The 25,225-nt window shown below is 39.6% G+C and overlaps 3 protein-coding genes across 7 annotated transcripts in view; 2 read left to right on the plus strand and 1 right to left on the minus strand.

Annotated features, from left to right (window-relative positions):
• Positions 1-5,041, plus strand: part of LOC117675734 (NAD(P) transhydrogenase, mitochondrial-like) — a 45,253-nt gene extending 40,212 nt beyond the window's left edge. Inside the window, exons 20-22 of the mRNA XM_034434680.3 lie at positions 943-1,061; positions 2,909-3,024; positions 4,688-5,041. Of these exons, the coding sequence (XP_034290571.2) occupies positions 943-1,061; positions 2,909-3,024; positions 4,688-4,837 (385 nt within the window). The 3' untranslated portion in view covers positions 4,838-5,041. The remainder of the gene's footprint in view (positions 1-942; positions 1,062-2,908; positions 3,025-4,687) is intronic.
• A 1,261-nt stretch (positions 5,042-6,302) lies between these two features.
• On the minus strand, positions 6,303-13,260 carry DTWD1 (DTW motif tRNA-uridine aminocarboxypropyltransferase 1). 2 transcript variants are annotated; one of them, XM_034434691.2, is made up of 5 exons: positions 13,008-13,260; positions 10,548-10,854; positions 9,435-9,578; positions 8,334-8,589; positions 6,303-7,925 (listed from the first exon to the last, which is right to left on the minus strand). In XM_034434691.2, exons 2-5 carry the CDS (start codon positions 10,773-10,775, stop codon positions 7,696-7,698), a joined length of 858 nt encoding a protein of 285 aa, XP_034290582.2. In that variant the 5' UTR covers positions 10,776-10,854; positions 13,008-13,260; the 3' UTR covers positions 6,303-7,695. The 2 variants fall into 2 exon arrangements, with proteins under 2 accessions (XP_034290582.2, XP_034290581.2); XM_034434690.2 differs by having other exon boundaries at positions 10,548-10,793; positions 13,008-13,246.
• Positions 13,261-13,287: 27 nt separating this feature from the next.
• Positions 13,288-25,225, plus strand: part of FAM227B (family with sequence similarity 227 member B) — an 85,987-nt gene continuing 74,049 nt past the window's right edge. The window contains exons 1-7 of one of the 4 annotated variants that reach the window (XM_087877747.1): positions 13,288-13,459; positions 16,155-16,208; positions 17,445-17,691; positions 20,459-20,523; positions 21,588-21,632; positions 22,331-22,435; positions 24,517-24,615. In XM_087877747.1, the coding sequence (XP_087733873.1) occupies positions 13,403-13,459; positions 16,155-16,208; positions 17,445-17,691; positions 20,459-20,523; positions 21,588-21,632; positions 22,331-22,435; positions 24,517-24,615 (672 nt within the window). In that variant the 5' untranslated portion in view covers positions 13,288-13,402. Of the gene's footprint in view, positions 13,460-14,811; positions 15,012-16,154; positions 16,209-17,444; positions 17,692-20,458; positions 20,524-21,587; positions 21,633-22,330; positions 22,436-24,516; positions 24,616-25,225 lie in introns of those variants that run through there. The other 3 variants (XM_087877749.1, XM_087877748.1, XM_087877750.1) reach the window with 3 other exon arrangements.

Raw genomic sequence — 25,225 nt, forward strand, 5'->3', positions numbered from 1 at the left:
TGCTTTTAAAAGTTAAAAAAAAAAAAAGCCTCTGATGATTGCACTGCTCAGCTGGGCATGGGAGGGGGGCAGGGATTTCTGCTACCAGTTCTCCGAACCACCCACCGCCATCGCTACCGGATCAGGCGATCCGATCCGAACCAGGAGCATTTCACCCCTGATATATGCAGGGATGTTTCAGTGGTATAGTTGTTTAATTGAAGGTTTGAAACTGTTTTGGGCCTTTCTTCAGTGGTATGCAAATAGAATAAATAAATAAAAATTAATCCTCCCTTTGTGTTGCATGGGATTAGAGCAGGCATCTTAGTGCCAGCATTCTAAAATGAGAAGGTTTTCCAAAAAATTTTCAACTTGTTGAACCATTTTGTCTTGAAAGACAAAATGATATATAGTTTTTATTGTTGATCATAGATGGCAGGGGCTATAGCCAAGATGCTATATGTGGTGCTCAAATTATTATTAAATTTATGTCTTATATTTTCACTGTTTTTAACAATGCCACATCCTAGAAGTCCAATCAAAACTTGTCTTTAATTAAAAAAAACAAAAACACAATGGCAGTTGTATAGATTTAACGTGGGGGAGGGGATACTGATTTTGACTTGAAACTTTATGAGGAAAGTTAGGTGCTCTCTAAATCATGCTGCTTTTCTCCTACTTTTTTGGGGGGTGCTTTTGAGTCAATGTTGACTTCTGGTGAATGCCTGGATAAATCTCTGCAGCTTTCTTGGCAAAAGTTTGGAGAGTGACCAGTCCAAAGTCACCCAGGAGGTTTTGTGCCTAAGGCAGGACTAGAATTCACTGTCTCCTGGTTTCTAGCCTAATGCCTTAACCACTACACCAAATTGGCTATCTTTCTCCTGCTTAGAGGAGAGAAGAAGTAATATCTCTCCCCTTTCTATGAACCTTGTTCAGCATTTCTTCCTATTTTGGGGGTTGCAGGTTTGGCATCCATCCCGTTGCAGGCCGAATGCCAGGCCAGCTGAATGTCCTCCTGGCAGAAGCTGGTGTGCCATATGATGTTGTCTTGGAAATGGATGAAATTAATGAAGATTTTCCAGGTAGGGGATAAGGGTTGAATGAGGAGAATGAAAATCGAACAAAACTACGGCTTAGTGTTTGCATTGCATTGCAACCACCCGAGAACATTGTTTTTTACCTGCTTTTGGAGTTAGGCTGAAGAATGATGAAGCGGTCGTCAGCAAATGATGACTTTGATACACGGAAATGAAGGAGTGGATATGGTGTTTTCTTCAGGTTGCAAAATAGCAATAGCACTTAGATTTATATATTGCTTCATAGTGCTTTACAGCCCTCTCTAAATGGTTTACAGAGTCAGCATATTGCCCAACAATCTGAGTCCTCATTTTACTGACCTCGGAAGGATGGAAGGCTGAGTCAACCCTGAACCTATCAGGATCGAACTCCTGGCAGTGAGCAGAGTTAGCCTGCAATACTGCATTCTAACCATTGTGCCACCAGGGCTCAGTGTCTTTAGCTGAATCTGTAGCTCCAGTAATTGTGAAACTGATGTTGCTATATGACAAATTATGCTTTCCTCTTGCAGTTTACTTCTCCCCTATAATTATCTCCTAGGCAATCTGCACCTCACTTGCTCTTAGTCCCCCCTGTAAGCTACTGTACTGGCATACTAATAACCCTACACTGGAAATTGGCACCTACTGTAGGAATTCCTTCCAGCTTGAACCAGTTGCACACCTGAAGCAACCTCCTGAATGGGTCCTCTGAGATTGACAGTCCTCTGAGATTGACAGTTGGCCACATTACGTTGGATGCTAGAAGCACTTCAGTTCCAAAGCCTGTTTTCTCATCTGACTTCAGAGGTGGTCTGTTTTCTCAGGCAGTCCATCAGAAGGCGAGGCAATTGTCTTTGACATCTCTTTGGGAGGTCAAGTTTTATGGCTCAGTAAGGGACTCGTGACAGTCCTGGACCAAAAATAAATTCTCAAATTAGCATCGCAGCGATGAATTCAACAGCTTAGGCTTGTCAGGCTAATATGCCAGCATGGAATCACTCCAAACTGCGAGAGCAGCTGAATTCAGATGGAACAGATTCATGCAAAATCTACAGATTTCAAGCAGGCTCTGTATACCAAGCATACATACAAGCATAAACAGAACCTATAAAAGAGAGAGAGTGAGAAAATGGAAAGGGACTGGTGCTTTACATGCGAAGAGGATTTTCTAGGTGTTGGCTTAATATTCACTTTAGTCAATATAAGATTGAGGATATCCACAATGGGAATCCCCACTCAATCTTAAACCCAGGTGTTTTTATTCAGCCTAGTCTAGGTTGCTGTGAAGACAATATGAAGTGGGATAACTTGGTCACTTTGGGGAAAAGATAAGTTAGGTCACAAATGAGGATCAGAAAGTGAAGAATGATATTATTTGGTTTGTTCTGAACTTTATTTTGCTTTTGAGCTACGTAACCTGGTCCAAATAATATCATTCCTCACTTTCTGATCCTCATTTGTGACCTAACTTATCTCTTCCCCAAAGTAACCAAGTTATCCCACTTCATATTATCTTCACAGCAACCCAGACTAGGCTGAATAAATTCGGTACATTTTGGGTATCTTGTATCTGGTTTCATGTGTAGATTATTTTGCATAGATCTTGTTTTAGAAGCCTTTTCATGAAAAGGGGAAAACTATTCACAAGCCACAATTTCTGCAGACAAATAGTAATGTAAGCAACATGGAGAGGACACTGAGTACCAGTTAGCTGGCTCACTATACTAAAGAATCTTTTCCAGCTTTTCTTTACAGTCTCAGAAATAACGTTAGAGCTTCCCTGATTTAGGTGTATTTTTTTAAAATTGCAATTATGGCACCCTTGGATTTTGAAGCTTTTCATATCGAAAGGTCTTTCTTCTTACTTTCAGATACAGATTTGACATTGGTCATTGGTGCCAACGATACCGTGAACTCTGCAGCACAGGAAGATCCCAACTCCATTATAGCCGGCATGCCTGTATTGGAAGTTTGGAAATCTAAACAAGTAAGCGACAACAAGAAACTGAGAGGGCAGGGTTGTGATTGTTTCTTCATTAGAGGAAAAAAAATACCTAACACACAATGTAAAAAGAAAGGGGTCTTTGTCCCCAAATATGAAAACGTTGCCTTCGTTGCAGTGCAGGCTGTTATTATGATACTTCTTTTGATGTCATCAAATCCTCCAGTTGACACAAGGTGCAGTTTCTCTGGAAGAAGGAATTATTCTAGCATCTAAGGGACAGCACAACAGAAAGTTTGCTGGCACTGCAGAGTCAACAGTCATGTTGGCTGGGAAATGATGAGAGCTGAACTCAAAAGACCTCAGAAAAACACCGAGTTGGGAAGTAAGATGAGGATATTTGATTAGACAATAATCTAAACGAGGATGTCCTGCTGGAGAATCTGGAAAGCTCTCTAGATCTGCCAATATAAATAAGTTTTTGCATTCGACAGCAATGCATTCTGATCCAGCTGGGCCCTGCTTATATCCTTATGACTATATGGTGGCTCAGGAGAGCCAGAGACTGTGGGTCACATGCTCCTTAGATGTTCCTTTTATACGGAGATTAGGAAAAAAACATATTCTGCCAATAACTGCTAGGTATCCTGACGGTTCCAACACTACCTATCTTCAGTGGCTGCTTAAGGATGAACAGTCCGTAACTACAACACAGGTGGCCAGATTCTGCGCAGCAGCACTGGGGATTGATCACAAACATGTGTCTTCTCCACCATAGAGATGTTATATAACAAATGTGGCTAATCCTTTGCACCGCTTAGTCATTCCCCTTTTAACATTGAACCTATAACGGGCCACACTGTTTAGGGATTGCAACAATTGTATAGTCAGACCATGTATTATTGACACTGGCTTTATTATAGATTTTAGTTGTTATTTATTATTTTATACTAGAAGTTTTAAGTGTATATATACTGAGTGCTTTTATTATAGTAGTAATACTATACTACTGAGTGCGTAATAATAAATTGTTGTTGTTATATGATCGTTGCCTTGTGCTAAACAGTAGAATCTGAAATATTGTATTTTTAGAATTTAAGCCATGAGGAAGAATTGAGGGGAGAGAATAGGCTTAGTCATGAAAGATGATAGATGGGGAATAGGAGAGCACTGTTCAAATATCAGAAAGAGGGATGGAAGGAGGTGAAGACCTGCTCTTCATCATCCCGATGGGCAGGACATAAAACAATGTAGTTAAATTACAGGAAGGCAGGTTCAGGTTGAATATTGAGGGGGGGGGGAATCCAATATAAATTCCTAATGGTAAGAGCAGTTCCACAACACTGGAACCAATTACCAAAGTCATCTGCTTGGAATGATTTAATTGACATTAATTTAATTCAATTTTACTTAATTCCTGCTTTGGCAGGAGTTTGGACTCACCCTAATGGTCTCTTCCAATTTTACGATTTTATAATATTGTATGTGAATTTCTGTTTCATTCTTATCCCAGTGAAAAATCTACAGACTTCTGTTAAAAGTCTTTTCTGCATATCCTTGCAGTGGTGGTGGTGTAAACCACATCTAAATATTTAACCAATTTGTATACTGTACGCTTCTTAAGGCAGGCTATGTTTTTAACTAGCTTTTTCGAGAAAAGGCAAGAAATAGTTGAACTCACTCTTATGTCATTTGGTTTGTCCACCAGGTCATTGTCATGAAGCGCACCCTGGGAGTTGGGTATGCTGCTGTCGACAATCCCATTTTTTATAAACCAAACACTTCGATGTTGCTCGGAGATGCAAAGAAAACCTGTGATGCTTTACAATCCAAAATTCGAGATTCTTTTAGCCATTAGTGCTTCCGGTCATTCTAAGGCATCATCCAGTGATAAGTGTTATTATGTACCTTTTAATTTGATTGTGTTTATTGAAGACCTTGAAATCAATGGAACGTCTAACAGGCTGGTGCCAATTATTTGTATCCTTTGATAATGGACATAATCTCTTATGTATATACATTGTCAGAAAGATAAATAGGAGAATCTAACTCATATGAGAAATGAGTGGTTTCTGTGTCTTTATATGGGTGAAAATCCATCCATCCATCCATCCATCCATCCATCCATCCATCCATCCATCCAATAATCTACTTGTTTCGCTTAACATTGCTATGACATTTTTAACCTGTACAATAAAAGAGACAAGTGATCATTTCTGGGCCAGATTTAGTCCTCTGGAGAGGACATTCCATCACCAAAAGAGAGGGATCTTGTGGAGGAAGTGGTGGCTATGGATCTAGGGTTTGACTTGTCTGCTCTAGGGTGTAATAGTGATAGCTTGTGAAGAATAAGTGGCAGGATGGTCAATCAAAGGACAGCAATGGATGGGCTTGGGGAAGAGAGATTTGGGAAGTGCAAGTTGAAGAAAAGGTCTGAGGAGCTTCAGGGTGTAAGACTGGTAATACTTCTGTTAGGATGACAGGTTAGGAATAATGTTAAGATGGAGTAAGGCTAGCAATGATGGGATAAAAGCAATTTGTGGTAACGAGTGAACCTGGATCAAAATCATTTTATAAAGTTATTTAATAAAAGTTCCTTTGTTGCTGTTAACCATGCATCTGTGCTGTCCTATAGTAAATTTTCTCCACTTGATAATATCACCTTACAGGTTTAAAGAATTTACAGAGCAGTGGAAAAAGAAGATAATAACAGAAAAGACTCCCATAACAAGCAGATTGTGGGACAGATTGCTGTTTGGCACTATATTTCAGCAGAACACTTGACTTCTGAAGTGAGCAGGGCATGGTATGAATTCAGAGAAACAAGGGCCCCTCATTTCAACCCTGAAATAATCTCCTTTATTGGAATTCAGAGAAATCTGAAAACCAGTGGGTGAATTAAACGTACAAATTTAATGGCATGGATATCCTGGGTTAGACACCAAATCTCTCTTCTGTTCCACTCTTCTTCCTTTCCTCCTTAATTCTTTAAAAAAAAAAACTTTCGACATTAGGCAAAGCACAAACCCTTGTCATCCCCTGTGTGACTATTTCTATCTGTATATCTGAATATGTTCTTCTGAGTATCAGAACTTGATTGGTGCGTGGGGTTTAAAGCAAAAACCCTAAAATCAATTCAACATTTGTTTACATAAGCGGTTTCTCTGTCTCAACTTCTAAATAATTTGCAAATGTTTCAAGGAAATAAGATCTGGAAGACACCATGAATGTCTTTCAGGGCTAGATTATTGTAACACAAAGCCACGATGCCCTTCTCGTGACAGTAGAAATAAGTAATAATAGAACTATGGACAATAAAAGCATTAGGTTTTTTGGGGTTTATTAAACAGATGTCTCCAAAAGGAATTTATCATTTGAATCATTACATATGCAGCTTTCGGCCCATCGCGATCCCATGGACAACTTCCCTCCAGGCCTTCCTGTCCTCTACCATCCTTTGGGGTGCATGGGGTCACGTTGGGTTGGACACAACTTTGCAACTAACAACATATGCAGCTTTATACAACATGTAAGATTTAAGATGCACGATCCATCCTCTAATGTGCTTTATTGTAGCTTTTATCCATGTTTGATTGCAGCTAGGTTTATACCTTATAAGGACTGCATATTTTGCCTTGAACTTCTGAAATTGTTATTTTGCTGCAATCTTAGGAGCAAATGGTATGTTCCTGTGCAAAGAAAGCGTAAGCACCGATCCTTATGCTGGCTTCCATAAATAAAGATGAAATTTAAAAAGGACTGTAATATCTAGAAGTACCAAGCAAGATAACTAATGGTATCTTCTAGACATCACAGATAGACCATCCTTGAGCTTTAATCAAGACTGCCAATTTTTGATGGCAAAGTTTTATTTTCTAATATTAGGCATTATAATAGGTGCCTTAATCTTTTGACATTAGGCATTAGGCAATTGTAATGCGCTCATTAAAAAAAAACTCACAAAAAGCGAGGAAATGTTAATCATGTCCCTTGTAGGTTGAGAAACACTCTTCCTCCAGAAAGTACCCTATCTCTGGTGTAGAAATGTCAACTTTTTCTGAAGTTTGCTATGCAGCAAAAGTAAGGAAGCACTACAGAAACAAGGCTGGCTGGGGAATTCTGGGAGTTGAATTCCAGACCTATCCCCCCATAGGTCTTAAAGGTGTCAAGGTTGGTCATTCCTGCTTTAGAAGGAAACCTTGGTTCAGACCTATAAACAATCCGTGGAACATACGTTTTCTAACCTTATTTAAGCAATTTGGCAACTTAATTCAGTCCTAATCATGTTTACTGCTAGAATACAGCTGACATATTAGTCTGTCTTCCCTTTGGGGGTGGAATTGGGAAGTAATTAGTCTAGTAATTTTTAATAGATAGTAAAGTCACCAAGAGTGATTTCTTCTTCGATAGTCCAAAGAGTAGCCCTGCATAACGAAACTAACAAATGAAGTTTCTGCTATCTTTAAATACAAACTTCAAGCTGGTAATTTTGTTGTTCAATAAATAAGGGAAAAAAAATTCTATTTAGATGCCACAAGTCCAGGTTTGTTTCAGATAATCTTCCCTTAACAGTTTTAAGCTTTGTATGTGTAAGTTTGGATTTAGTTTAAATTTAAAAGACAATAACTATAAGCATTCTATTTGTAAGTCAGTTTCAGCCATTCAAATCTTAATTCGTTTTAAAGGATAATGGATCCCATTTGCATGAGGAACACTTCACTTTTTTCCTGCAGAATCCCTGGCTTTCCTGATCAGCTTGTACATAAATGAGAAGAAAAAAAGCAAATTGTCGTATTGTCCATCATATTTTTCTTTTAAGACCTCCTTGTGATAGTCTACTAGAAAGTAATAAATTGCTTCAATGGTAGAGAGGTAAGTTTCTGGTTTTCCTTTCTGATGGCGCCAAAAGCAGGTTTTCTTAGATTTCAGCTCAATTTGTAGCAACCCTGCAGAGTGAGGAAAACCAAAGATAACAATGTAGGCATTTAATTACACAAAAGACTGTGAAAAAACTATTTGTAGCAAATTGTTAACAGGTTTCTCCAAAGCATTACAAACAAGGATAAGCCTGATTAAGACATATGTAGGCAGATTTATACGGTAATTTCCACTGTATTTTCAAAGTGCGGCTAGATAAGTCCTCTTTTTTTCTCTAAAACCCTTTCTTTCCTAAAATGCAGTAGTATCTGACTGGAGTACAAAAATGTTATGCAGTGTTGCAGCGCACTAGTTTTTGAAAAGCAAAACTTTTGGAAGAAAAATGAGAGTAGAGAGGAGGTATTTATTCCTGGTAACAGCTCTCCGCTATACCTAGAACAATTCCCAAGATTCGTTTCCATTCATAAACATAATACCTTGGAGCCGCTCATCTGTGATTATTTTGTTTGTCTGATTCCATGTACTGTCGATAAATACAATTTTTTTCAGTGCATTTTCGCTCTTGGACAATTTATCTTCACTCATGAGTCTACTGTGGCTTGGCTCCAATTTTGCACACTTGGGTGCTGGTTCTGCTGATAAGCCCTTGGTATCCGTCTTACATTTTGTTTGCAAAGAGAGAGGAATGTTGCTTATTGAAACTGAATTAGGTCCAGGAAAAATAAGTGCAATCTAAAAATGGGGTGAAAAAAACCTTCGTGAGATCTAGATTAGCCTCAGCCACAAGGCAACTCCTATTTCTCCCAATCAATCTATTTTAAAATTGTGCTTCCACCATTATTTCTGAAAATACAATCTGTGTAACATTTACCAACAACATTGTTTAAACAAATACGAGAAAATGTTAAAACCCTGCGAAACTTTTATTTCATCTAACAGGCTGACATGCTGATCCACCCTCTTAGGAATAGTCCCTGTTGTCATTTTGGCTTTAGGCCATCTGTACAGGTAGTCCTCTCTTACTGACCGCAATAGGAACCAGTAACTCCCATCACTAAGGGGGTCATCAAATGCAACATCCCATGACTGTGACTAGTGACTTCCTGCTGGCTTCCCCATTGACTCTGCTTGTTGGAAGCTGCCTATGAAAGTTGCAAATGGCAATCACACAACCGTGTGACTCTGTGGCTGTTGTAGATGTGTGCTGACCCCCAGGGACAGGGCAAGAACCGCAACTTGCCGCAACTGGCAAGGACCAGTTGTAAATCACATTTTCCAGCAACTTCGTCACTTTGAACAGTTGCTGAACAGGTGCTTGGTAAGCGAGAATTACCTGTACTCTCAGGAAAATTCTTGCAAAAATGCTTGTACTCTTAAAAATAAGCCAAGACGTGGAACTCACTTCTGTGAATACAAATAAGCAATAAGTCCTACTTCATGAATTCCTGGACAAATACATTGATTATTTGCTCTCGTACGTGCAAAACAATGCTAAACACTGCATATTTAATAGTAGCAATAGTGGCAGTGAGAAACAAAAGGCCTTGCTGTAGTGCTACATATAGACAGACTCTTACTTCATGCTGCATTTCTTCATAGTCAGGAATACACGGATATGTATAAATGGTAACATCTTCAGATGCCAGAAGCTTGGCGTGTACAGCTGTACTTTTGCCATCTGTTTCATTGGGATGCTTGATTATATCAATCTTCAAGGGAAGCTTAAACAACGAACCCAGAAAGTGCATCAAAATTCAATTCAGCCCCAAATTCAACCATAAATTCAAACTGTAACTTTGTTGCTTGTATCCTTACAATTTATATTGACTGTTTCCTAATATGATTTGATTGCTTATTTGTACCCTGTGACTATCATTAAGTGTTGTGCCTTGATGAACGTATTTTTTCTTTTATGTACACTGAGAACATATGCACCAAGACAAATTCCTTGTATGTTCAATCACACTTGGCCAATAAAATTCTATTCTATTCTTCTATTCTATTCTAAATAAATACATTTGCTCAACCATGCATTCCACTCTGGATATCAGAGTATAATACATGATTTGCACCAGTTACAATTGCAATTTTCAGCAAAATAATCAATGGAAAAGAACAAAAACACCATGAAATTGAATACTACAATTAAAAAGAAGCTACTATTTGAATAACTCAAATCAAAGGCTGCCTTTGGGACAAGTTTGGGTAGGCATCTTTTCCATGATCATCTACCGTATGGGTGGAGAACTATGGCCTCTTTATGACATGTGGACTTCAACTCCCAGAATTCCTGAGCCAGCATGTTGTAAATGCGTGCTGACCCCAGGGATGCTGCAACAGCCGCAACTTGGTAAACCCTGAAAACCATGGCTGGCTCAGGAATTCTGGGAGTTGAAGTCCACAGGTCATAAAGGGGCATAGTTCCTCACCCGTTCTACAGAGATGCCAACGTTTGGGTAGAAATCTTGGCTAGGAAAGACATCCAAGTGGCACTGGGCTATTTTGACCTGCTCTATTTTCACTAAAGCAGCTGTATGGTTATGGCACTTATTAGTTTTTGGCACAAAAGACAAGAGTAGGTTAAACTCCACCTTTATCTATTTCATCTATTAGAATAACTTTCTGGGAAATTTGATATAAAATGACCAAAGAACACTGACCTTCCCCCTCTTCAGATCCCCTGTACTAACCTTCACAATAGGAATATCTTCAACGGGAACAGTTTCAACTGGAACATAACATGAATAACAGTAGAACATCCTCGATCCGTGACATCTGGGGCATTTTGATCTTCCTTGTTTTTGGGCTCTCTCAAGAATAGCTTGAGATGTCAGACACAAGTTGTCAAACGGGGTCTCTTGTAACATGGATGCAGTCAGTGTATCTTGATTTCGCAAACACTCGGCATTTCTTTTCATTTCCTGGTTTATCTTGGTCTGCTTTTTTTAATGGGAGATGAATTTAATGATATATTTCAGATGAATGATATCCTTGGAACTGTTAAAGATAAACAATGCAAGAATAGCTTTCAAGTATAATTTTAGATACGTATTCTTAGAGAGAATAGAAATCTTGATGAATCAGACTAGGGAAAACTATTCTCCAGCAGCGCTGAACATAAAGAGTTAGGGCTGAAATTTAAAATGTGTGGGTGGGAGACAGACACAGAGAGATCCTAAACAACAGAGACATGCAGGTAGAAGCTTGATCTTCTGCCAACCTGTCTGGATCTAACCCAAGGACTGCACAATTGATGTTTCTCCACATCTGTTCTAGGTTAAGTGGTATAAGTGGTAAGGTATAAGAATCAATCTAATGTGAAGCTTAATAGCATAAAGTTTTTATGTTTCATATTGCAGTATCTTAGTAATATTATTCATTAATAGAGACTTAACTTGTATGACAAGTGTTTGGGTATTTACTTTACATGTATAATATGTTTTACTATATTAAGAATATATAGAATATAATGGCAGCCATGTTTTTGGCTGCAAACACAGATCACGGGGTAGTAGTTCATTTCGTTGATTTACCTGCCAACCTTTTGCAGTTTATAAAATAACCATTACTTCTAAAATGATACCTATTAAAGGGATAATAACAAAAATGTATTTGTGGCTTTTGTGTAACAAGCCCCATTTCTGCTTTTGCAGTATCAGCTCTTTCTCCCTGGAATGAGAATATTCTGAGACAGTTTGCCGGAGAAAGCTTGGCAGGTAAGTGAAGAAAGTTGCTTAGGTTTGGGCAAAATTTTCTAACCACATGGATTCCTTAGTCCAAGAGCAGGAAATTAATTAATCTGTTACGCATTCCTGGCCACCTTATATTAAACAACTAGTGGCAGCTTTCCTTATCACCACAGGGAAAAATGCTGCTGACAGAGAAAGGGATAAATTTCATCTATGTTTTCCAGAACCATAAAAATCTAACAAATAAGAATGTCCTGACCACTTTGCTAACTGGAAGTAAGACATGCTTTATACAACTGAATAGTTCAACCCAAGTATCAGTCAATCCTACTTCTAGAGAGAACCAAATTTAAATCTCACTTGACCACTAAACTAAACTGAGCACTCTTTGCCACACAATGCAGTTTCACATTGCTCTTTTAACTATAGTTTGCTTTAAACATAAGTTATTCACTGCCCTAGGCTACCATAAGTGGGCTGCCAAAATCCTGACAACAGGATTTCGCAACAAAGATTTAGTGCTTTGTTAGATAGCGCTAAACTCCAATTGGCTGGGTTCATTAACATCCTTTGCCCCCAAACCATGACTTGCATGCTACCACGGTTGGATTCCCATCAGATATTTTGCTGAGGACAACCAGCGAAGCCAATTATATCCGTCTCAGCGACCTCAAAGAAGATATAAACATTAAGTGAAAAGAGTGCTCTGCTTCTGTTGGAAATAGTTATATATAGAAATAGTTATATATCTATTAAGTTACCGGTATATATATACCGGTAACTTAATAGATTGCGGTAACATCTAGGTCAGTGTTCCTCAGTCCATGTGTGAACTTCAAATCTCAGAATTCCCCAGCTGGCAAGGCTAGACTTCAATTCACAATTCCACTTCCAACATGACGGATGGGGAATTCTGGCAGTTGGGAAACTCTGATAGAGGCAGTCCATTTGATTCAGTGGTTCTATGGCAGTGTTTCTCAACCTTGGAAGCTTGAAGATGGGTGGACTTCAACTCTCAGAATCCCCCAGCCAGCGCTGCTGGCTGGGGCATTCTGGGAGTTGAAGTCCACCCATCTTCAAGCTACTAAGGTTGAGAAACATTGTTCTATGGTAAGGTCATTTCCCACTCCACCAACAAATTTTTAACCCAGGTTGGGTTTAGTCCTCAAAAAAGTCACCAAACCTCTGCAACAAACCAGCACAGCTCTTCTTCTGGACAATCATGCAGGTTAAGTTTAGGAACCATCACTAACTTATCACCTTGCAACTCCCAGTAGCAACTTCTGGAGATCCCCCCTCCTCCTACAACTGTTTTTTTTTTTTTGCAACTTAGTAAACCATGCACAGGGATCCGGGGCTGGGGGGCTGGGGGTGCAGGGGATTGCTGCCCCAGCCTCCCCATCTCTCTCCCCAAACCCAAGCCCACTTCTCGCACCCATCCATATCCATAAGGAAACCCACCGCCATTTTGCAAAGCAATGCCCAGGGACTCCTCTTGGCGTTGGGAGCGGGTGTGTGTGGGGGAGAGAGATCTATTGCAAGCACGCCTCCCACGAGCGGACGCGAAAGCGAACCTCGCGGAAGGATCGCGTGTCTTCTCTCCACCTCCCACCCGCTTCCTCTAGGACAGGCGCGTCGCGCACATTGGCGGAACCTGAGCGCCGGGGGTAACGGGGGAAAGCCGGAAGGATCGAAAGTGCCGGACCGCGGAGGCGGAGACAGGCGGTTGCTAGGGCGCCTTAGCAACGCCAAGAAAAGGTCCGTTGGAAGGGCGGGGCGTTCTGCTGTTGCTGCAGCTGCAGTCTCTGGAAGGATTCGGGCTGGCGAGGGCGAGAAGGCGGTAGCTTTGCTTGGGAATGGGCGAGCGACCTCGCACACTGACTCTTTCCTCCTACAAGCATTCTTTTATCAAGGTCGGAGACTGAATAGAATAGAATAGAATAGAATAGAATAGAATAGAATAGAATAGAATAGAATAGAATAGAATAGAATAGAATAGAATTCTTTATTGGCCAAGTGTGACTGGACACACAAGGAATTTGTCTTTGGTGCATATGCTCTCAGTGTACATAAAAGAAAAGATATATTCGTCAAGAATCATAGAATAGAGGAGAAGAGAAGAGGAGAGGATTCTTTATTGGCCAAGTGATTGGACACATAAGGAATTTGTCTTTGGTGCATATGCTCTCAGTGTACATAAAAACACAAGATACGTTCATCAAGAATCATCAGAATAGAATAGAATAGAATAGAATAGAATAGAATAGAATAGAATAGAATAGAATAGAATACTTTGTTGGCCAAGTGTGATTGGACACACAAGGAATTTGTCTTTGGTGCATATGCTGTCAGTGTACATAAGGAGAATAAAATACATTCATCAAGAATAAAAAGATACAACACTTAGTGATAGTCCTAAGGTACAAATAAGCAATGGAATCATACTAGGAAATGATATCAATATAAATTGTAAGGCTGCAAGCAACAAAGTTACAGTCATACAGTCATAAGTGGAAGGAGTTGGGTGATGGGAACGATGAGAAGATTAATAGTAATAGTAATGCAGACTTAGTAATTAGTTTGACAGTGTTGAGGGAATTATTTGTTTAGCAGAGTGATGGCATTTGAGAAAAAACTGTCCTTGTGTCGTTTTGAGGGTAGGAGTTGAAACAGTTTATGTCCAGGATGCGAGGGGTCTAGATATTTTCACAGCCCTCTTTTTGACTCGTGCAGTATACAAGTCCTCAATGGAAGGCAGGTTGATAGCCATTGTTTTTTCTGCAGTTCTAATTCTCCTCTGAAGTCTGTGTCTGTCTTGTTGGGTTGCAGAACCAAACCAGACAGTTATGGAGGTGCAGATGACAGACTCAGTAGTTCCTCTGTAGAGCTGTATCAGCAGCTCCTTGGGCAGTTTGAGCTTTCTGAGGTCGGAGGCTTAAATCCGAGGCTGCCCTTCCCCTCCGCAGGGAGGGAGGGAGGACGGGCAACACTTGTTTGGGGCTCTCGAAAGAGGCTGGAAGGACATTTGCAGCCAAGACTTGCAATGTTCAGTTCCTGGGTTACAAAGCTTGTGACATAATTAGGGTTTTTTTTGGGGGGGGGGTTGTTTCCTTCTACACCATACATGGTGAAAGGTTTCCTGCCTAAGCAGGGTGTTGGACTAGATGACCTCTAAGGTCCCTTCCAACTCTGTTACTGTTTTTAAAAAAGCCATGTTTGCATTGCACTCAAGACACATACTAACCAAGTTTAGTTTGTGGTACAGGTACAGCCCCTAGATTTTTATCTGAATTAATGAAGCATGTTGTGTGTGAACACAAGTCATATTGAGAACAAGCTATCTCACCATTTGCTATGGGATGTTTATTGCTCTGCCAGACTGATACATGAAGAAAAAACAAAAATCCGATTAGAAACAAGTTGTTTGTTGATATGAGGAATCAAAGCGTTACAAAATGGTTCAATGTAAGTAAAATAATAGCATATCCCTCAAATGAATTCAACCAGCTGGTTGACTCTATTGAATCAGAGTGCTCAATTAGGATAATGGTGGTGGTGAAAGGTCTTATGGATCAATTCAAAATGAGAATGAGAAGTTTTTAAAATAACATTGCTGACTTCCCCCCCACCCACCCCCCCGTTTCAGAAATAACAAAGAAATGTCCCGTGTTCACATATTTATTTTAGCCATGGTATGCTCAGTATGTCTGGGCAAAATGTCATTATGTACTTATGCTATGCCAAGTGTTATGCTCAGTTATACTTCAGTCTTTGATGGCAATACATGAACATAACCACATCAAAATTCATCAAAGTGGCAAAGGCAATGTTTTGATGTTTAGTCTTCATTTCTGAAATTGCTGGCAACGTATAATATTTCAATAAAAATAAGTAGATTTTCCCCAAACAAGTCAGAAGAAAACCTTGCAGTGTTCTGTCAACATTTTGGATGATTGTGTACCCAGGATTTGAGATACAAGGGCTTGGTTTACATATAATACTAAGCCAGAATTCTTTAAACCAAAATGGCCTAGTACAGTGTTGGCGAACCTTTTCGGCGCCAAGTGCCAAAATGGGAGTGCGTGTGCGTGTGCGGGGGGGTGGGGTGCTGGAAACGGGAAGAGCCGTTTCCCAGTGCTCATGCGCGTGCCAGGAAGCTGAGCTTCCAGTATGCTCTTGTGTGCCAATCACCTGGTCTTCGGTTTCTGGCGCACATACGCACATGAAGACCAGCTGGCCAGCGCGTATGCGTGTGCCAGAAACTGGAAGCTCAGCTTCCTGGTGCGAATGGCGACAGCTGGCGTACCTGGAAAGATGGCACTGTGTGCCACTTCCGGCACGCATGCCATAGGTTCGCTATCATGGGCCTAGTAGTTCATATGTATGTAAGGTTTACAAGAAACAGTAAGATAGCTGACTATTTCATATGAATCTGATCAGAATAGTCCACATATTTTAAATTTTATTTCTTTGATTATAATATTTCTTCAGAGTATTAGATTAGCAAAACCCAATTTGCAGGTTTACTAGTACTGAAAGGAGTAAGTATGCTATAGTATAACCAGGTCTGCTTTATTTTATAAGACGTGTATCTTTATGTGTTTATAGGAAACTGTAGAACTTCCTGGTACATTTGATGAATTTTTGGCCTTTTTCAATTTGGTATGTATGTTTATGAAATAATTTTAATAGTACTTTGAGTGCATGGGAAATGGTATGAAAATTTCATTAAAAGTAGTAACAATAAACATCAGGGATGGTTATTGTGTAGTTCGAAACATTTGGAGAGCTTTAGATTCCCCCTGTTATAGATTAACCATCAGAGCTCAGCAAAGAAAGAATAGAAGCAGGTATGATGGTTAATGCTGGACAGCTTATCATGGAACTTCTGAAAGGTAATTAGGAAATGCTGTGTGAAAGAAAAAATAGGGCCCCCACCCTTTTGGAGCTTTTGGAGACTGCAAATTCAGCCTCCCACACAGTCTCTCAAACAGCCTCCAAAAGGTCCGTTTGAGAGGCTCCCTTTGCAAAGAGAAGCTCCTTTGCAAACGGAGCCTTTGGAGTTTTTGGAGGCTGCAAACGCAGCTTCTCAAACGGAGAGCCCCTCAAGCAGATTTTTTTTTCTTATTTTCCTCCCCCGAAAATAAGGTGCGTCTTATACTCCGGAGCATCTTATACTCTGAAAAATACGGTATAATGTGAATTATAGATTCAATACATCTCTTTATTTTTGCTATCAGCAATGGGGAAACATAGCTTGGAAAAATTTTCCAGTGTTAGGTGTTATACAGATAGTCCTTGACTTAACAACCACAGCTGAGCCCAACATTTCTGTTGCTGAGCAAGACATTTGCTAAGTGAGTTTTGCCCCATGTTATGAACTTTCTTGCCACAGTTGTTAAGTGAATTACTGCAGTGGTTAAGTTAGCAACACGGTTGTTAAGCAAATCTGGCTTCTCCACTGACTTTGACTGTCGCAAGTTTGCAAAAAGTGATCACATGACCCCCGGGACACTGCAACTGTCATGAGTCAGTTGCAAATGGCTGAATTTGGATCACATGACCATGGGGATACTTCAGCGGTCCTAAGTATGGAAACCAGCCATTGGTCCTTTTTTTTCAGCGCCGTTGTAACTTTAGAAGACACTTAAATGAAGGGTTATAAGTCAAGGACTGCCTGTACTTCACGACTCCATGTATAAAACACACACTTACCCTGTTTTCCCCAAAATAAGACATCCCCTGATAATAAGTCCAATTGGGCTTTTGAGCGCATGGCAATAAGGCCAAGCACTTATTTCAGGGTTCAAAAAAATATAAGACAGGGTCTTATTTTCGGGGAAACACGGTAACATTATTTCTGCTTAACATTTATTTTATAATTGCTGTTCTTTGCAGGATGATTGGCCAAGAGTCCCATACTTGCCAGATGAGAATCCTTATCCCTTGGTTTCCCGGATAAAAAATGACTACTCTGTGGATACTGTTGCCCGGTATCTTTATGATAATGCTCCGATGCCCTATGAAATTATTTCCAGGTTGGAAAAAAGAATAGATGAGTGCAAACTACAAGTCCAGGAGCATGCTAAACATATATTTACACTGGAATCAGAAAAATCAGAAATAGATGAGGAGCCAGGACAAGGTAATTCTGTCTCTTAGCCAATAAGTCCATTGGGGGGGGGGGCAGAGGGGAATCAGTATCAGTTAATTTTAGAACTTAGAATAACAGAGCTGGGAGGGACCTTGGAGATCATCTGGTCCAACCCAGTGGTGAAATCCTACTGGTTTGCACCGGTTCAGGCAAACCGGTAGCGATAAAATCTGTCGGTAGTAAAAAAAAGCTACTGGTTCATCCAAAGCGGTATTTCCGATGATCAGCTGTGCCGCGTGATTTAGATTCGCTAGAAAGCAAGAAATCCTGCGCAGCACAGCTGTTCCCCCCCCTCGCTGTTCTACTTACCTTCAAACGGCTCCTTTTTCTGCACAAAGTGCACATTTGGTGTGGACTGCACATATGCGTGCACAGTGTGCATCTAGTGTGCAGTGTGCATGCACACACAGCGTGCATCTGGCGTGCACTGCGCATGAGCGCGCACAGAGTCCCAAAGATGCTTTTTCAAAAGGTAACTGGACTTTAAGGCATTTTGCTTCTTATCCAAGAAGCTTCTTCAGTTCTGACTGAATGATGGAGAATGGAAGGATTTATATTCTTTGCAGTCATCTGGGCATTAGCATTCTTTCTGAGAATCATTGAAGCCAGTTGGAGGTTTATCTGTGCCCTCAGGATCACCTGAATAGTGCAAATGAGTGCGGAACCTTCTAGAACTGCTTAAGCCTCTTGGATGAGAAGCAAAACGTCTTCAAGGAAAAACAAAGTCCAGTGGCCTTTTGAAAAAGCACCTTTGAGGCAACCATGACCTGGATGACTGAGAACGTCCATAAATATCATTTAATAACGTCTAAAAGGCAATGTCAAAACAGTTCTATATCTAATAATGCCTTCTCAGAATTTGATCATCACACTTGATTATACCAGCTAACATATCTCTCTATTTCTTTCGTACAAGTCCCTAGGCTATCATATTGCTCTTATTTAGAATAGAATAGAATAGAATAGAATAGAATAGAATAGAATAGAATAGAATAGAATAGAATAGAATAGAATTCTTTATTGGTCAAGTGTGATTGGACACACAAGGAATTTGTCTTAGGTTTATATGCTCTCAGTGTACATAAGAAGAATAAAATACATTCAAAGGTAGAAGTTGAAACAATTTATGTCCAGGATGTGAGGGATCTGTAGATATTTTCATAGCCCTCTTTTTGACTCGTACAGTATACAGCTTCTCAGTGGAAGGCAAGCTGGTAGTAATTGTTTTTTCTGCGCTTCTAATTATCCGTTGAAGTCTGTGTTTGTCTTGTTGGGTTGCAGAGCCAAACCAGACAGTTATGGAGGTGCAGATGACAGATGCAATAATTCCTCTGTAGAACTGAATCAGCAGCTCTTTGGGCAGTTTGAGCTTTCTGAGCTGGCGCAGAAATAACTTTCTTTGTTGAGCTTTTTTGATGATGTTTTTGATGTTAGGTATTTTAAGTCTTGAGATATGATAGAACCTAGAAACTTGAAGGACTCTACTGTTGATACTTAAATATTAAATTAAATTATACATATTAAATACATATTAAATATGTGTTTAATATGTAAATACATATTTAACTTATGATTACTGGAATATTTGTATTTATCTTAGGATCCATTCTGGCAAAGAATGATATGTTATCTTGCTATGCTGATGTGATTAGATTTTCTTTTTAAACACAGCAGTGTAAATTTTTCTGGGATACATTTAGACATTTCCAAATCAGCGACCCTGCATTCACTTAACTGCCCTGGCTACCATGCCAAGGATTCAAGCAAAGTCTCCACCATGTCCTGTTTGTAGGCCAGCAGATACTTGGCACTTGCCTAGAAAGAAAGCAGATGTGTCCTATTTGGTAGAGTTGATGGTGATCAGAAAATTAGGCTCAAAAATTGTGGTCTGGCTCATAGCAGCAACAGCAGGGAAACTTTTCCCTTCAGTGGCCAAAGTGGATTTAAAACACAGTCTTTTGTAGGAATATTCTTTAAGGAGATGTTCTACTGAACATTATAGTTGCTCTTGCTTTCCACAGAAGTCATTTTTGTACATACTTGGACTGAAGTCACTTGGACTGATGCCTTCCTAATTCCTGGTTGTATATATGTGTCTCTGTATATATGTGTGTTTATACATGTATATCAGGGGTGAAATCCAGCAGGTTCTGACAGGTTCTGGAGAGCCGATAGCGGAAATTTGGAGCAGTTCGGAGAACTGGTAGCGGAAATTTTGAGTAGTTCGGAGAACTGGCAAATACCACCTCTGGCTGGCCCCAGAGTGGGGTGGGAATGGATATTTTGCAGTATCCTTCTGCCACGCCCACCAAGCCACACCCACCAAGCCACACCACGCTCACCAAGCCTCCCCACAGAACCGGTAGTAAAAAAATTTGGATTTCACCACTGATGTATATGTGTGTGCACTGTGCATGTCTGTGTATATATCAAGCACAAGCATATTTTCAGTGGCCTAGAGCTTAAGTGCTGTTGGACTCAGTGAAACTTAATTTTTGATTAATGAATAGAACAGCATGATTAATATTTGGATCTGAGGCTTTGGGCAATTGCTTATATTCAGGTGTTAACTTTAGGAATCATAACAAAGCTCATCTGTCTTCTCACATTGTCCAATCACTTCAATTATTTTAAGATGTCTTAATTGCGCCCGCTTGAAAATATAGGTAAATGTTTTCCCACAAAATGGGAACTGTATTTTACAGTATATCTGGGAAGATGTTTTAAATTCTTAGTTTCTTTTCTTCTGGTTTTCAAGTGGATGTAACATCATCTCCTGAATCCCAGGATGCTTCAAAGAAGAAAATAAAAATGGAAGTGAAGGTAACTCATGCATTGGATATCCCTTCTCCCCTCCCTTAAGAGATAGATTGCTACACTGAGAGAGCTGGAGTCTGCTAAGACGTTTGCTTGCATTGTGCTTAAGGTAAAAATAATTGAACAGCAGAATAACAGAGTTGACCTTGGAGGTCTTCTAGTTGAACCCCCTGTTCAAGCAGGAAACCCTTTACCATTTCAAACAAATGGTTGTCCCATCTCTTCTTAAAAACTTCCAGTGTTGGAGCATCCACAACTTCTGGAGGGATGTAGTTCCACTAAAGTGTTTTATGTATGAAAACAATTCCCTTGTTTTTTTCCCCCACCTTAAGTGAGGTGACTTCCAACAGTCTGCTTGTCCTGGTTTATTCATTCAGTATTTTGGACGCAGTGGCTCAGTGGCTAAGACGCTGAGCTTGTCGATCGAAAGGTCGGCAGCTCAGCGGTTCGAATCCCTAGTGCCGTGTAACGGAGTGAGCTCCCGTTACTTGTCCCAGCTTCTGCCAACCTAGCAGTTTTAAAGCACGTAAAAAATGCAAGTAGAAAAATAGGGATCACCTTTGGTGGGAAGGTAACAGAGTTCCATGCGCCTTTGGCGTTGAGTCCTGCCGGCCACATGACCACGGAGATGGCTTCTTCGGACAGCGCTGGCTCTTCGGGTTTGAAATGGAAATGAGTGCCGCCCCCTAGAGTCAGGAATGACTAGCACATATGTGCGAGAGGAACCTTTACCTTTACCTTATTTTGGATTAAACTAATGCATAAATGGGATGTTTGAGCTTCTTGTAAGTAAATCTTTTATTTAAATGCCAGGCCAATAAAATTAATATGCATAGTTAATACTTGAATTCTGCTCTATTAAACAATTTGTCAGAATAGTTATATGCAGTACACCTTCTCTTAAGCTCTCATAGCAGAATGATATTAATGTTGCACTGTGTCATGTCTCAGTGCATGGGATTTTGCATGACGTCTACCCTCCCCCTTGGAAATTTCTCTATTTCTATATCTGGACTACACTTACTCTAGTTCCATATCTTTACGGTGTATTTCTTTCCAATGTATTTCAGTTTCCTACTGAAGCTGCAAAAGACTCAAGTAGCAAAGACTTGGAGGTAAATTTAGAATAGAATAGAATAACAGAGTTGGAAGGGATCTTGGAGGTCTTCTAGTCCAACCCCCTGCTTAGGCAGGAAACTTTTCACCACGTATGGTGTAGAAGTCAGTGATGAAATGGATCAATTCCAAACCACTGGGAAGAGAGCTCTAAAAATTAATTTATACAAAGTATTTATCATCTGAACCTGAAAATGTAATTAAGCAATAAGGCTACCATTCTGGAGGAAGATATAGCTTTGTTTTTTTCCAAGCAATTATTTTAAAACATGGAAAAACTATTCTGTTCAAGCATCTTTTATCCCTTGTTGGAACAAAACTAAATCCATATTATGGTTTAAATAAGCTATGCAAACTCAGTCATTCCATGAAGTATGTTTAACAATTTTTTAAAAATCTGTTTTGATCTGATGAAGTTATAGTTTTTGTTGGATTGGAATTCTGAACATGTAGAGTCATGAGTGCTTCGGTTGCTATTCCTTCCACCCAAAATATGCCCCTAATCCAATAGCATCTGAATGGTCAGTAGAAACAGGACTTTCAAAACAAAGCACTTAATCATATGTGCTGCTCTGGATTAGGAATCTACATAATTAGATTTATTTATTTTTTTAGAAAAAAAAATGTCTGGTGAGAGGATGCATTTCAAACATTGCTGCTTTGTGAGGTATGATGACTGGCTCTTTTTCTTTTTTAGAATTTCAGCTTTTCTGGATTCAATTTGTGGAAACTTACAAAACTTCCAAACAATCTAGAACCTGCACATCTCTGGGATTCGGTTCTAAAACTCCAAATTTTCAAGGTATCAATTTTTAATTTAACTTAAATTGCAGCACCAAATGGAACACATGTTTGTGAAACAGGAGGCATCTGTGAGCAAGTGAGACTTTGGGACAAATTTGGGATAAATATTTTCCTGCTCTTGTAATTGCCAGAATGTGACACTACAGAAAAGGACAGGACATTATATTAGGATTTTTTTTTTTAAAAAAAGGAAAAAATTGAAGATGGCAGACAGCTTCTATATTTTTGCCAGGAAAATTACATTTTGTTAAGTCACTGAAAATCAAGCATGATTTAAAGGAGGGTTTTGGGTTTTTTTTTACTTTTAATGTGGATTTGTGAGTTATCACTTCATGGAAACAAAATTAAGTGGGCAGAATCTGATTTTAAATTTTCCTTCAAAAAGTGGAATAAATCTAGATTTTAGGGGGGGGGGGCAATCCAGGATTAATTCCTTCTTTTTTTCCCTCCGCTTCACAAGTTCAGCCTTTTTTTTTTAGGTCAGAAAATTTGCAGGAAAACAATTGGCAAAAAACATTACAGTTTGTCAGAGTGCTCCAAATTTGGAACCGTCTGACAAGGCTATAGGAGTGCTCTGTTGATTTGTTGACAACAGTAGTCATATTGGTTAGCCACGTGTCATGAATCGCATACAAGAAAACTGCAGATTTCTAAACGATAATTCCCCCCAAAGCTGGACTTTCACATAGAGTTTATTTGTTTTGTGTGTAGAACTGGCCAGGAAAGAAAGTATCTTGCATATTTTACAAATCAACTAAAAAATAAATGTAGAACTAAAGGCAGCTGGAAGAAATACCGAATAAACTGGCACGCTGGCATCACTAGCAGATTTACAAGTACTTAAGAATTTTTTGTGAGTCCTTAGACTGTAGTTCAGGAATGTCTGTAAAAATTCCTCCCCTGAGTAGATATTTATCTGTATTACCAAGCTTCTTGAGATAGACTTCTCAAACACAAAGTGGACATGCATGAAGATACTTGACCTCTTAATTATTCTGAAATGTTCCAGCGATCACAGTGCAGTTGAATCTCCTGACAGGGTTGTACTGTTAATCCTTGATTTACGACAACAATTGAGCCCAAAATTTCTGTTGCTAAGCAAGACAGTTATTAAGTGAGCTTTGTCCCATTTTACGACCCTTTTTGCCATAGCTGTTAAGTGAACCTCTGCAGTTGTTAACTTAGTAACACTATTGTTAAGTGAAGCTGACTTCCCCATTGCCTTGGCTGGTCAGAATGTTAACAAAAGTTGATCACTTTTGGGACAGTTGATCACACCTGGGACACTTGCAACCATCGTAAATGAATTAGTCGCCAAGTGTCTGAATTTTGATCACATGACCATGGGGATGCTACAGGGGTTGAGTGAAAAACGGTCAGAAGTCACTTTTCCCCGGTTCCCTTGTAATCTCGAACAGTCACTAAACAAATGGTTGTAAGTCAAGGACTACCTGTACAGCACTGCTTCCTGCCCATCGTCCGAGCCTTTCCCAGACTCCAGGACTGGCCCATGTTCCTCCCAAGCCTCCTCACTGTCCGACTGTCCTGCCAGCTCCGCAGGCTGCTGGCGGACCACAACACAAGATCTCTTCCTGGGTTGATCACCTCTGCGACAACATGGCATGAATAAAGAGCTGATCCAGATCCACTGTTGATCTGCCGCAGTACAGCAAAATAGGTGTTCCAGTTTCCTGCAGCAGTTTCTGTTTTGAGATAATTATTGTCCATTAGAATAAATTCCTAATCTTTTTTTTTTTAATAGCATTTGTATTTTCCATTTTCATAACATTTTGGATGGAACCACCAAGATAGAATACTCGGTTAATAAAATGTCTGCAGCCAGTGCAATAAATCTATTTATAGTATACAGAACAAATTAATGAAGTAAAAAGAAACTTGAAATAATACTTGTCAGTTTAATTCTAAATATGTTCACTGTTAAGTAATAGCTTTGAACCATGTTGGACACATAACCAGTGGGACAAATGGACTCCCTTGAAGATGAATGTGTTTGGGCCTGCATAAAAATGTCGACTTCATTTTCCTGTGTCTTTTTTTTTCTTTTTCTTTTTTGGATAGGGTGTGAATACTCAGGTTTTGAAGCAGCTGTTTATTTCTGATGCATCTCTTGCGATTTTGCAGGATTCTTTCTGGTGGTGGTTTCTTCATAAGTTCCAGGTACACAACTGAAGGCCTTATCGTGTTTGATCTTATGAAAAAAAAAAAAACGGTAATTGACATTACAGTATAGTAGTGGCCAAAATTGTGGAAACCTTTTGAGAAAAGTGTATTTTCTAAAACTAGCTAATAACACCACTTTTTTTTTGGAGTAGTACCATAATATTATATATCAATGGAAAGATAATTTAACCAAGAATGTAATGCAGTAACTTTTATGAAGGATTTGCTACTAAAATAGCAGTTACAGTATAAAGAAGAAAAGTGAAACACGTAGAAAAAACGAGATATACAAAAATGATCACCATGTCAGTTAATCCTTAGTTCGGTAACCTTTAGCATGAATTACAGCCTTACAACGTCTTCCCATGGAGTGAATCAAGTCTTTTAGTTCTGCAGCTGTTCTAATGTGAAACCAAGATGGAATGATGGCTTCTATGAACTGGGTTCTATGGCTGGGTTGTTTCTGACTAACAAGTTTCTTTAGTTGGCTCCGTAGATTTTCAGTTGGGTGAAGGTCTGGGCTATTCCAAGGCCATTCCAGCAGCGGAATAGGATTATCTCGAAACTCCCCCCCCCCCAAAAAAGTGATGTTATTAGCTATCAAACC

The sequence above is a fragment of the Pantherophis guttatus genome, chromosome 13 (genome assembly GCF_059756535.1).
Source record: "Pantherophis guttatus breed Tessera chromosome 13, ASM5975653v1, whole genome shotgun sequence".
Lineage (NCBI taxonomy): Eukaryota > Metazoa > Chordata > Lepidosauria > Squamata > Colubridae > Pantherophis > Pantherophis guttatus.

Bases quoted from the DNA above. Each gene is read 5' to 3' on its own strand.
- DTWD1 (XM_034434690.2), bottom strand. The intron at 9,579-10,547 runs GTTAGTACAGGG...TCGTTGTTTAAG, and splicing joins AAGATATTCCTATTGTGAAG to CTTCCCTTGAAGATTGATAT. The intron at 8,590-9,434 runs GTAAGAGTCTGT...CCCCATTTTTAG, and splicing joins ATGAAGAAATGCAGCATGAA to ATTGCACTTATTTTTCCTGG.